Genomic DNA, 12,871 nt, shown 5'->3' with positions numbered 1-12,871 from the left:
ACACTGCAGAGCTGAAGGTTGTTTGAGCATTATTTTACTGAATTTTAAAATAATGCTGCATAAAATGCACAAAAAGGAAAATTAATCCAAGGTGCACACTTTTTTTTTTTTCTTTCAGTCTCACATAATCTGCTGCCTAGTGTTGCAGATGGAGATTCTAGGATTAAGTCAAATAATAAAATATAGCTGCCAAGGAGGCACACAACTGATGCAACTCATACATCCAAGTGGGATGCATTCTTTAGTACAGGCTGGAAACATAGTCACTTTCTGTACCCAAGTAATAAGAGCATGTAGAGTCTTCTGTGTAACTTTACCACTGAGTACTTTGCCTTCACCAGAGTTTGGAAAAACAGCCAAAAATGGAAAATCTGAATATTATCTAATGACAATTATTACATCACAGATTCACTAACCTTTTAGGATGATCCCAAGACACTGCAGCAGAATGAAGCTCTTCTTTTCCGTCTTCTGAACCATCCACTTTTATTTCCACTTCTGGCTTTGATGCTGTCCCACCTTTATTAATAATGTCCTTTTCCTCTTCTGTAATGTCTCCATCTTTATTCTTCTGAGGTAGAGATTTTGGAATCTGCCAGCTGATGATGAAAATAAAATTTATTTAATAGGTTTTAATGTGTAGTGTTGAATTTATTATTTTGTGTGTGTGTGTGTGTGTGTGTTCCATGGTCTAAAATCATCTAAATTTACAGGCAACTTTCTGAATATAAAAACAAATGAAGAAAAAAAAACATAAATTACATATTTATATTTAGCCAAGAATCCAAATCTGCATTACATTGCCAGACGTTTTGGGACTATTATCCTGGCAGATGCACTGTTCTTCTACTACACATTGTGAACGTTTGTACATTCCATAATTCAATTTTGCATAAATGTGCCCTGTGAACAACTTCTATGTACATGCATTTTACATAATATTGCAAATGTTTTATTTATGTTAACTGTGACTGTATGCACAAAAACCCAGAGAACCAAATGATGTAACTTTGCCTGCCAGTATAAACAGTCTTTAATTGAATTCTGAGCCATAGAGCTGATAGTCAGTTTATATATTGCTATAACATTTGACAGAAAATTAACATTTAATTTGTTAATTAATGAATTGTTAAAGTTATTTACCCAGGAAAATGACAACTATTAGTGTGTTTCAACTTTCAGGTGTGAGAATCAGCATTTTTGTTTTGTGTCATGTAAATGTCCTTTGGTTTTAGTATGTTTGGAAAAAAATAAAATAAATAATAGCAGGCACAAATTTGGGGATAATTCCTCATCCACCAATTTCAAATGAGTAATAGATACTTTATTGATCCTGCAAGGGCACAGTATCAACAGAACTGTGTGAATACTGGGGAACTTTGCTTTTTCAAGTAATGACACACTGTGGCATTTGGCCAATTGTCACTTATATTGGTCTGCTTTGAAAAGATACACCCATTTAGACAAAAACAGCTCTGAAAAAACACATTTTCTGCCAATGAGGTCACAGCAAGGTAGTGTCTCTGTGTTTGTGTGTATGTGTGTGTGTTAACACATATACTACAGTAGCCCTGTATATATATAGATACACACACTGCAAGTGTGGAAGAAAAAGGTAGAGAAAGAGAGAATTTTTCATGAATATGTTTAACGGCGGAGGGCTGTAATAAGCCCATGGATGTGAGTGATAGCGGTGCTATCTGCACAGCAGGAGCCTATAGCCAGTTAAGTTACAGAAGAGGGCAGAACAAATGGTTCCACCAGGGCTGAAAGAGGAGAGAGGAGAGGGGGATAGGAGCCAGGCAGGGAGGAGAGGGAAAATGAGGTGAAGAGAAAAACACCAGCGTAAGATGACTGAGAGTGTGAAAGCAATGAAAGACAGATGTAAGCACACACAGAGAAAGAAACAAAGACAACGTATTGAAAGATAAGAGTGAAGAAAAGGCTGCAGAGAAAAATGGGAGTGAGGGAGAGAGGAGAAAGGCAGAGATACGAAGACAGAGTGAAAGCAGGGACAGACAGAAGCGAAACAATTCATTTTCGCTGACAGTCAGCACTGAGATCCATAAGCGAACAGCTAAATATAACTCAGAGATTCAACATTGAGAGAAGCTTTTGCCTTTACAACACAGAAGAATGGAGAAGAGAAAAAAATGCAGGCTGGAGGAGCCTCACACTGAGCCGGCTGCATTCTCAAAACAATTGTTTCCTCATGGATACGGTTAATTAAAGTGTCAGATCATAATTCAGATCATTAGCATGACTTAAGCAGCTGGGTAACTGAATGATGTGTTACAGTAATAAAACCATCGCTGGTGGAAAAATCAAAAGCCTATGGCTAACACGTTAAAGAATGTATAGCTATTTCTTAGTCTGAATTCCCTGCAGCAAATGTATCAACTTGTAATAAAGCTGGAGACTTGAAGTCTAATAAACCTTCAGACAGGTTTATCTTGCACTCTGGGACCTGTGAAGGGATTAGGTGACCGTAAATAATAGGCTGAGACCTCTGGCTCTTATATTACCTTGAGTCTGAGGCTGGGGTGATGGTCGGAACTGTGACCGGGCCTTTAAAAGGAGCTTTGAAAGATGCCGAAACTCTGACTGAGGCTGGATCCGGAGTTGCAGCGTTAAATGTGACTGAGGAAGACGGCTTGAGCGTTGACAAAGCCGGGTGACTCGAGGACCTGGCCGGGTCTGATGCAGTCACTAGAGTGGGTGAAGAAGAGGGGCTGTCTGTAGCAACTGATGCTAGAGGGGGCAAACACAGCCGAGTACGGTGTTCATCCACCTGGTGGGCTGGGACATAGGTTATACTGGGGGTAGGGGGGTGTGGGAAAAGAAATGCGGGGGTGGGGTGAAAACATAATGAATATTATTTCCTTAAGTTCTGCCAATACTCTGTTTCCCAGCTGCACATTCACTTTTACTTTCACCACCAATGAAGGAGCAATGGATTGTCAAGGAATGGAAAAAGTAAATATCATAAATATCAACTGACTAGGACAATAATAGCATGTTATGCTCTAAAGGAATGTTAATTTTTTAAAATTACTTTTAGCCTCCATCTTATCAAGATAAGAGGTCAATAGCACTTTATTCTCTGTACAATGTTTTTTAAAGCAAACACCGGCTTAGCTAAGCATAAAGATTGTGCAGATTGGGAAACAGTTTGTCCAAAAACACAAAAGATAACACCTCATGTCTCCTCTATTAAGTTGGGATAAGAAAACAATTAAGAATCTCAAGCTGTGATTTTACAGATTTTTTTCAGGCTTTTACTTTATATGGAAGGTGAATGTAGTGACTTCCAGACGTTTTTAGTCACAGTGGCAGATTATTTTAAAGTTTTAAGTATTATGTGATTATTAAGTGGACCTCAAAGCAGGATATGCAATCCATAGCCAACGGATCTGCAAAATAATGTGCTATAAATTACGCTGTATCAATATATGGAGACGATTCATGACAATAAAACGAGCATAGTACGCCAGTTACTCCCTCCCATTTTATCTTCTGCCCGACAGAAACTGATATAATTATGACAAATCATGGCAGTCTGACATGAAATCACTCACTTCTCTCTGGATGCAAAAAAACTGTTTCTACTGCTAAGCAGCTTGGCTATTAGCCAGCTAGCTTGGCAAACAAGGAGACATATCTGAGTCAACTGAGGCTACGCAAAACAAGCTAAATCAGTGTTAAGAAAATGAGGAAGTACTTTGAAAATTTTCTTCCCTGTAAGCTGTCCCTTTCTTCCAAAACTACTGTTAGTTCAAATCTATAATTATGACATACTGCAGGCAATTTTACTTGGTGACACTTTAACATTTAACCAAAGACAAATTAAGCCAATCATTAGTAATTATTTTGCAGCTAACCATATACTCTTTTTGTACATCATAAATAAAAATATATATTTTTACAAACAACCTCTAATTGACAACAAAAGCTGAAGCTGTCAGTCAAATGAGCTCTGAAAATATGAATGTGCCCCTTTCCATATGAAAAATGAAAAAATCTTCTCAGTTTTTGTCTTACATAATCCCAGATCTGCCTAAGCTATAGTGTAAAGGATGTCAAGGACATTCAGCCCCCCCCTCCCCTTTTAGTCTTCTCCTTTTTACATGGTGCGACGCTACTAGCAGACATGCTTTTTGAATCTGCTGAAAAACCCAGTTTCCATGTTTCATTCAGGGTGGTAGATTGAATGCGGTAGTCTACACTAAGCTGTTGTGACTGAGCCATGTGGACAGCCTGCCTTGTCTGAAAAGAAGCAGTTTGATGGTGACAAGCCCTCGCCCGTCTATGTGTCTTATTCTGAGGCTGCCAAAGCAACTCATCTGCCTCCTCTTAGTTTATCTGAAGTGCTGTTTAGGAGGAGGCAGTGTGAGCATATGTGTATACTGATGAGTGTTTTTCTGTGTATACGATAGAGAAAGGCAAAACGCATGTGCATATTCGTCTGTGTGTGTATTGTGTGCGCATCTATGAGAGGCTCTTTAAAACGTTCTTTTATTCAGAAGCGCACTGTTCAAGGTGAGATGAGTGATGAATTATTCAGAGATATTTCCCATAGCAGGAAAAGGTGTTTTTTGGAGGTTAGACCATTGAAAGGCTGGTATGTGTGTTAATGTTTGTATGTGTGTGCCCATAAATGCAACACGGAGCGGGAGAGAGAGAGAGAGAGAGAGGGTGAGAGAGGCTCGCCAGAGTGTGTGGGTGTTCTGCAGGGCAGTGGGGTGGTGGGGGTGGAGCACATCTCCAATCAGCCAAACAAGCATTGCCAATGTGAAGCCATAACTGCTGATGTTAGAACAAGTAATAATTTATCCAATTTCCCCTTAGGCAATCTTTAAAATTTCATCACCTAATCTAATCTAACATGAGTGTACTGCCTCAGTCAGCTATGACTGCAGTGTCAAAAAAAAAACAAGGTGGTAATGGAGATCCAAAGTGAGACGAGATCATTTAGAGGTGATGATGCGGTCAAAGTCATGTTTGGGACTGCGGAGATGATGATGTTTATATTGATGGCGTGCGTGTACACATTGCAGACGCAGACTGTCACGTTTTGCATGAGGAGAGCTAACAAATATGAGCGGTATTCTTTTTTTTTTTTTTTTTTCCAGCAGTCGGTTGTTCTCAGCATTCCCAAAAGACCATTCCACATTCCCTCTAAACTAATAACTCTGGCTTTCTTGTTTTTCAAACAAAGACATCTTTAAACTATGACAGCACAGAAGGTGCACATGAATGCAATAGAAATAATTGTGCTAAATAACTGTTTTAACCTGCTAGGGTCTCTTCAGTTGGGAAAAAGCACTCACTTGATAGTTTTGGTAATTGCCTGAGGCCTTGAGCCACAAGTTTTAAATAAACAAACAGTTTTATTTATTAATTTTTTTCAGTGCTGACTGAAAAACTTTGAAAAACTTACACCTTAAAACATGTGTATCCATTGCTTAACAAACTTATTAGGCTACCTGTCATAAAAAAAAAAAAAATGAGAAAACACAAGTATTGTACAAATCTGTCAAAAACGTGTTTAAATCTCAAAGTTATATTGTTATTTATAAGGCAAATAACAAACTCTATTCACATTTTTAACCAAATAGGAGCTGGCAAACTTGGACTTCTTTGAGAAGTCAGACATTAATCAAGCATAATAATGTGCTTTACCATTTATTTCTGCTTTATTTTTGGTCTAATAAATTTATTAAGCACTGTGTATATACTTTTTACATGTATTTTGGCAATTGTTTTGCACTCCCTAACCCAGAATAAGATTAAAAAAACATATTTTAGACATTTTTGCAAAAGGAAAATCTGAAACTAAAACTTCTCACAAACGTTTTCTGATCTTTCATTTAAAACTATGAAGGAATCCCTTTGGCAGCAGTTACAGCCTCAAGTGTTTCTGGGTAAGTCTTTAGTAAGCCAGATTGCTACACAGCCAGATCTGGGCAGTTATCCCATTTTTCCTGGCAGATTTCTCAAGCTCCTTCAGTCATCTCCAACTTTTCCCACAGATGTTTATGTGATTTTAGCCTGAACTTTGGTTCAACCACTCAAAGACTTGACCTGAACTTACACTAATGCTGTCTTGACTGTGTGCTTCAGATCGTTGTTGTGCAGAAAGGTGAGTTATTTCCCCAAACTCAGGTCACCTGCACTTGGGATCTTTCTGTATTTAGCTGAGAAGCACGCACATTTACCGTGTTGCTTCGTCACTGGTTTTAGCCAGGTGATTAGTGTCTGGTGGTCCACAGAGATGGTGCTTAGAGATGTGCAAGAGAATCACACTAGAGAATCTTGCTCCTTTAGTCCTCTAAATGCCCCTCGCAGGAGGTTATATGCTTTTTAATCAAGAGTGGCTTCAGTCTTGTTGCTCTATTATCAAAGCCTGTTTTCCACAACGGACTTCTGAAGCATTATTAGACTGACTTTGGTATTCCTTTTATCTCTATGACACTGACACAACTCTGGGAAAAAGCAAAAATAATGTACTGCACCTAACCACAATTTTGAGTTTCATAGTAGCGATTTTGTAAATGTTCTTTTGGAAGCATTTAAGCTTTTGAGCTCTAAAACCATATTCTTTGGTCATTATACATTACTAGTCATAGAATTATGGCATTTTTAAAATGTAAGTAAAATCTACCACTACAATAAAGTGTGACACAAATGAACACTTTCTGATCCACTGTGCAAAAATATTAAAATGAGAAAATATGCAATTCACGAGATTGCTTAAAATAAAAAGTCATGTGAAAAAGCAGTACCTCGTCTGTATAGTTTCTATGCTCCAGCTTAGTGAGATCATTGTAGAAATGCTGCAGTTATTGTATTCTGTTAAATACAGAGAAATAATAAGACATAAAATCCATCATGAAATCAAGGAAAGGTAGCTAGGCAGCCTTAGCCTTAAAACTAAAGCTAGTATGGCTATTGATTTTTCCCTTTTTTTTTTCTAGCCAGAAATTTTTTTCAGCCCGGCCCCAATATTGACCAAGGTGAATGTGTAATCTACTGCAGGAGCTGTTTTTTTTGCTAACATATTTTATAGCAGGTGCCAAATGCTGCTCAAATCATAGGAATTTAACATGAAACTCTCACACGCACATGGTGTGGCTGCCAGTGTAGGATGCAACATTAATCTCCCCACTCCAGAAACCTCTGTCACCATTAAACAATCTGATTTTACCAAACAAAGAATCCTCATCCACAGAGCACACCACATGGGTCTGAGTCCCCTGCACACAGACACAAAAGCATAGCACTTGAGGTAACTAAACACATAATATAAACGCAACTTTAGCTAAGGCATATTCAAGGTAAGACAAATTTCATAAGTGTCAGCATCTTTCACACAATCATTCAGTCCTCGTGGTGTTGCAGCATCCTCTTCAGGCGGCGAAGGTTGAATCTCACTGACTTGCTTCCCGATTGTGACTATGGCTGAAACCAACTTATGGGTGTTTATCCTGTTACGTCAGTAGACCAAAAACCAGCCAGCAACCAGATGACACCAGAATCTAATTCTTGTACCAAACACTGGGCCAGCACCCTCTCCTGTGTTTCCATGGTTTTACTGTAGTACAGGTGCTGGTCATAAAATTAAAATATCATGAAAAAGTTGATTTATTTCAGTAATTTCATTAAAAAAATTAAACTTGTATATTATATTCATTCATTACACACAGACTGATATATTTTAAATGTTTATTTATTTTCATTTTGATGTTTTCTGGCCAATTAAGAACAGGGAGACCATGGTCCTTAAACCAGGTACTGGTAGCTTTGGCACTGTGTGCAGGTGCCAAGTCCTGTTGGAAAATGAAATCTGCATCTCCATAAAGTTGGTCAGCAGCAGGAAGCATGAAGTGCTCTAAAACTTCCTGGTAGACGGCTGCGTCAACCTCGGACCTCAGAAAACACAGTGGACCAACACCAGCAGATGACATGGCACCCCAAACCATCACTGACTGTGGAAACTTTACACTGGACCTCAAGCAACGTGGATTCTGTGCCTCTCCTCTCTTCTTCCAAACTCTGGGACCTTGATTTCCAAAGGAAATGCAAAATTTGCTTTCATCAGAGAACATAACTTTGGAGCACTCAGCAGCAGTCCAGTCCTTTTTGTCTTTTAGCCCAGGCGAGACACTTCTGACGCTGTCTCTTTTTCAAGAGTGGCTTGACACAAGGACTGCGACAGCTGAAACTCTCATGTCTTGCATACGTCTGTGCGTGGTGGTTCTTGAAGCACTGACTCCAGCTGCAGTCCCCTCTTTGTGAATCTCCCCCACATTTTTGAATGGGTTTTGTTTCACAATCCTCTCCAGGGTGCGGTTATCCCCATTGCTTGTACACTTTTTTCTACCACATCTTTTCCTTCCCTTTGCCTCTCTATTAATGTGCTTGGACACAGAGCTCTGTGAACAGCTGGTCTCTTTAGCAATGACCTTTTGTGTCGCCCTTCTTGTGCAAGATGTCAAAGGTCATCTTTTGGACAACTGTCAAGTCAGCAGTCTTCCCCATGATTGTGTAGCCTACAGAACTAGACTGAGAGACCATTTAAAGGTTTTTGAGTTAATTCGCTGATTAGAGTGTGGTACCAGGTGTCTTCAATATTGAACCTTTTCACAAAATTCTAATTTTCTGAAATACTGAATTTGGGGTTTTCATTAGTTGTCAATTATAATGATCAAATTTAAAAGAAACAAACATTTGAAATATATCAGTATGTATGTATGATATTGCTTATCTGCTACCTGTATGGTAGTAGCAGATAAGCAATATCAATAATAGTGAGGGAGCTTTCAATGAGTGTCTTTTCTCAAAAATAGGGGTCACTGCTTATATAGAGTTTAATCTGTCCCTCAATTAGATTTTTTTTTTTAATGCAAAGAAAATAATTATTTTGGCTTCTACAGGTTTGTAATTTTAATCCAGTCTGAGTCTTGTTGAAGTTGTATTTTGAAACTAGTCAATGTAAAACCTGGAAGGATGGCAAAGATCCTTTGTTTCTTTTAACTGATACGGGGTCAAGGATGTAACATGCTTGCTTACATGTGTCTCTGTGACTACATTTGATCTTTGAGTGCTGCTGGTAACTCTTAAATGAGCATCCGATTACGTGGGCTTTCAGTATTCGCTCACACACTGTGTATTATTGACACTGAACATCTGGTCTTGGCCTCAGTGCCACCCAGATGCCACTTGGGTGGGTGGGGGAGATCACAGGTCTATGCTATAACATACAGTCAGTGGATTTTAAACCCACAGTTTGTTTTCCAATTGAAGCAGCTGTTATTTAAAAGAAAAAAGCTGCCATGGTAACAACAATGTTTAGAATACCTGTCACAGTGCTCTGGAATGTTACCACAATTCAAACCTAAACAGTGATATCATCTGAGAAGTCAAACATTATTAAGATCAAAGGATTCCATCATTAAAAAGGCCTTTTTTGATGTTGGGTTCCTTTGATCTTAAATCCTTTAAGTAGGCCGGAATCTTGAAAACACATACAGAAAATCTCTCCTGGTTTACACAGTGCAGTCTTGTAAAGCCTAACCAACGAATTCGATTGCAGATTTAGTGTAATATCATCTGGTTTTGCTTGATACACAAAGATGCCACTCAAGGCTTTTAGAAAAGCTGCACAGTTCATCAGATCACGCCTGGGACAATCTCAGTCACCAGATCCTACAAAAGGTTTGGAGTCCCAGACTGAAATTCAGCAGAACACAGCTGAACAACCCACCTCTGGGACTAGGAGAAATGCCTCTGAGTTATCGTCGATAAAATCTGATCGAACTCAAGCCAAGTCACTGAGTTTCACTCAGTTGTTCAGTTGTTGTTTTAGAGGCTCAGAACAACTGGATGAAACTGAGGACATAGAAGACCAACCCACCTCTGCGACTGAGGGAGATGTCTCTGAGTTATCGGCACTAGAATCTGATCCACCTCAAGGTGAATTAGATGATGATCATCCTGAGCCCAGAGGCTTGGAAGAACTGGGAGAAACTCAGAACATGGCAGAGCAACCCACCTCTGCGACTGAGGGAAATGTCTCTGAGTTATCGGCACCAGAATCTGATCCACCTCAAGGTGAATTAGATGATGATCATCCTGAGCCCAGCGCCTTGGAAGAACTGGGAGAAACTCAGAACATGGCAGACCAACCCACCTCTGCGACTGAGGGAGATGTCTCTGAGTTCTCGGCACTAGAATCTGATCCACCTCAAGGTGAATTAGATGATGATCATCCTGAGCCCAGAGGCTTGGAAGAACTGGGAGAAACTCAGAACATGGCAGACCAACCCACCTCTGCGACTGAGGGAAATGTCTCTGAGTTATCGGCGGTAGAATCTGATCCACCTCAAGGTGAATTAGATGATGATCATCCTGAGCCCAGAGCCTTGGAAGAACTGGGAGAAACTCAGAACATGGCAGAAAAACCTACCTCTGTGGCTGAGAGAAATTCCTGTGAGACACAGGAGCTCACTGGGAGTACATCCTTGGCCTCTCGAAAAGTTGAAATTCAGAAAAGGAAAGAAGCCCAGAGGCTCGAAACTACTGAAAAAACAAAAAGAAAAAACAGAAAGAAGAAGGAAAGTAGAATGCCAGAAAAAACTAACCATGAGGTCTTTGGATCACAACAGGGAAATTCTCAGGCAGCATATCCTATGCAAGATCTGGAAAAGTCCCTGATTAAAATTCAGCAGAAGAGGGCAGACCAACCCACCTCTGCGACTGAGGGAAATGTCTCTGAATTATCGGCACTAGAATCTGATCCACCTCAAGCTGAGTTAGATGATGCTCATCCTGAGCCCAGAGCCTTGGAAGAACTGGGAGAAACTCAGAACATGGCAGAAAAACCTACCTCTGTGGCTGAGAGAAATTCCTGTGAGACACAGGAGCTCACTGGGAGTACATCCTTGGCCTCTCAAAAAGTTGAAATTCAGAAAAGGAAAGAAGCCCAGAGGCTCGAAACTACTGAAAAAACAAAAAGAAAAAACAGAAAGAAGAAGGAAAGTAGAATGCCAGAAAAAACTAACCATGAGGTCTTCGGATCACAACGGGGAAATTCTCAGGCAGCATTTACTATGCAAGATCTGGAAAAGTCCCTGATTAAAATTCAGCAGAAGAGGGCAGACCAACCCACCTCTGCGACTGAGGGAAATGCCTGCGAGACACAGGAGCTCTCTAGAAGTACACCTTCTCTGACAGATAAAATTCAGAAGAGGAAAGAAGAAAAAAGAAAGAAGAAGCAAAGAAGACTAGAGGAAGAAAATCCTGGCCTCAGGTTTGTTCCCAGACATTTTAGAGGAGATATTACAATCTACAGTTTTCTAACTGAAACAGAAGCTCCTTAAAAAGTTTATTCTGGAGCCAGAGCTGTTGTCCTGTCTGTTGTCTGAGGAACAATTTTTATCCTGAGGCCATGGATCAGCTGCAATTCTACAAAAATCTTCCATGGTCTGGCAAAGAAGTGCAGCTCTCATACAGAGATTGTTGGCTCCAGAAGACCTCAGAATAGCTGCTAAAGTTTGCATTTAAATTATTGGTAGTAGAAGACCTATTTCAATTGGTTTGTATTCAAAATTTTAAGATGTAGCAATTGCCCCAAGTACATTAATCCAACCAGTCACGACAGATGGCCGCCCCTCCCTGAGCTTGCTCATAGGGGATCATTAGATTGTTGGGCTCCTCTATAATACTGCTGGGACTCCGCAGTATTATAGAGGCTTGGGGAAATTGCTGTTTTAAACTGTATTTACATAAATAAACTTAAAAAAAAAAACATATGCAAGAGAGAACAGTTTTTTTTTTGTCTCACTCCTCCTGGAGATTGGCCACATGTATTGAAATCTAAGGAAATGGGAAATTTCTTTATACGTACACATTTATGGTGCAGAAGAACAAATGAAAGTGCATAGGGAACATGTTTTTGAAGTCAAAAAGGAGACGGGGAAAAAAAAAAACCCTAGTTTTGCCATGGTAACCAGAAAAAACAGAGGATGGAGCATGGAGCGCTGCTGCTTCTGCTTCTTCAGGATGGATCTTCAGACTACTAAAACATCCTCAGACTTTTAAATATTCCCCCAAACATGTTTCACTGTTTTCTCATTCTCTCTCTCCTGTTGGTCTCCTTACCTACAGTACATTCATTGTGTTTCATCAAAGAACCAGCCACTGTGAAATGCTGGTTAAACTCCACTTTTGGAGCCCGCTTGTCATGAAACTTCTTAAAATACAACATGAGGTTACAAAGTGATGTGACCCAAAGATGTTCCTGCATCCAACCACCAAGGTCTCAAGCATATATGAGCATTGGCTATAACAGGCCTTACCTTTACCCCAGTAACCTTAACGTATTCAGTGTTCATTAATTCAGTGTGTGTGTGTGTGTGTGTGTGTGTGTGTGTGTGTGTGCGTGAGACTCAGGGTTCTAGCCAGAAATTTTTTTCAGCCCAGCGCAGGGGTGTTGCTAATGCTAATTATCAAGCTAATGCTAACCCCTAAAAGCTGCTCCAACTTGTTAATTGAGTGACAGGGCCTACATATGTAACCAGAAAGCACCTCTGAAACCTAGGCAGTAATCACAGTTTTTGTGGATGTGTAGTTACATTTCTCAAGGTGTATGTTAAGTTAGGTTCAGAGAGGATTTTCAGTTATGTAGGTAGGACCAACACAGAATGCTAAACCAGGCCTTATAAGATCGAGAGTGATAATTTTTGCATATAATCCAGAAGAGTTACACTTATATATCATGCATTTATTGTGTCCAAGAGTGCTGTTTACTTTCACTAATGGGTTTGCAGAAACCACAAAAAGCATACCCAATAAAAACATAATCCAGATG

General features: G+C 39.7%; 1 protein-coding gene across 1 annotated transcript in view; it reads right to left on the bottom strand.

Annotated features, from left to right (window-relative positions):
* LOC115781011 (multiple PDZ domain protein) overlaps positions 1 to 12,871 on the bottom strand; it is a 55,800-nt gene that overhangs the window by 19,505 nt on the left and 23,424 nt on the right. The window contains exons 21-22 of the mRNA XM_030730502.1: positions 2,526 to 2,816; positions 417 to 599 (exon numbers count right to left, since the gene is read on the bottom strand). Coding sequence (XP_030586362.1) covers positions 417 to 599; positions 2,526 to 2,816 — 474 coding nt within the window. The remainder of the gene's footprint in view (positions 1 to 416; positions 600 to 2,525; positions 2,817 to 12,871) is intronic.

The sequence above is a fragment of the Archocentrus centrarchus genome, chromosome 1 (genome assembly GCF_007364275.1).
Source record: "Archocentrus centrarchus isolate MPI-CPG fArcCen1 chromosome 1, fArcCen1, whole genome shotgun sequence".
NCBI classification, from domain to species: domain Eukaryota; kingdom Metazoa; phylum Chordata; class Actinopteri; order Cichliformes; family Cichlidae; genus Archocentrus; species Archocentrus centrarchus.
Note: the sequence above shows the minus strand (reverse complement) of the source record. Positions and strands in the feature narration are given on the sequence as shown.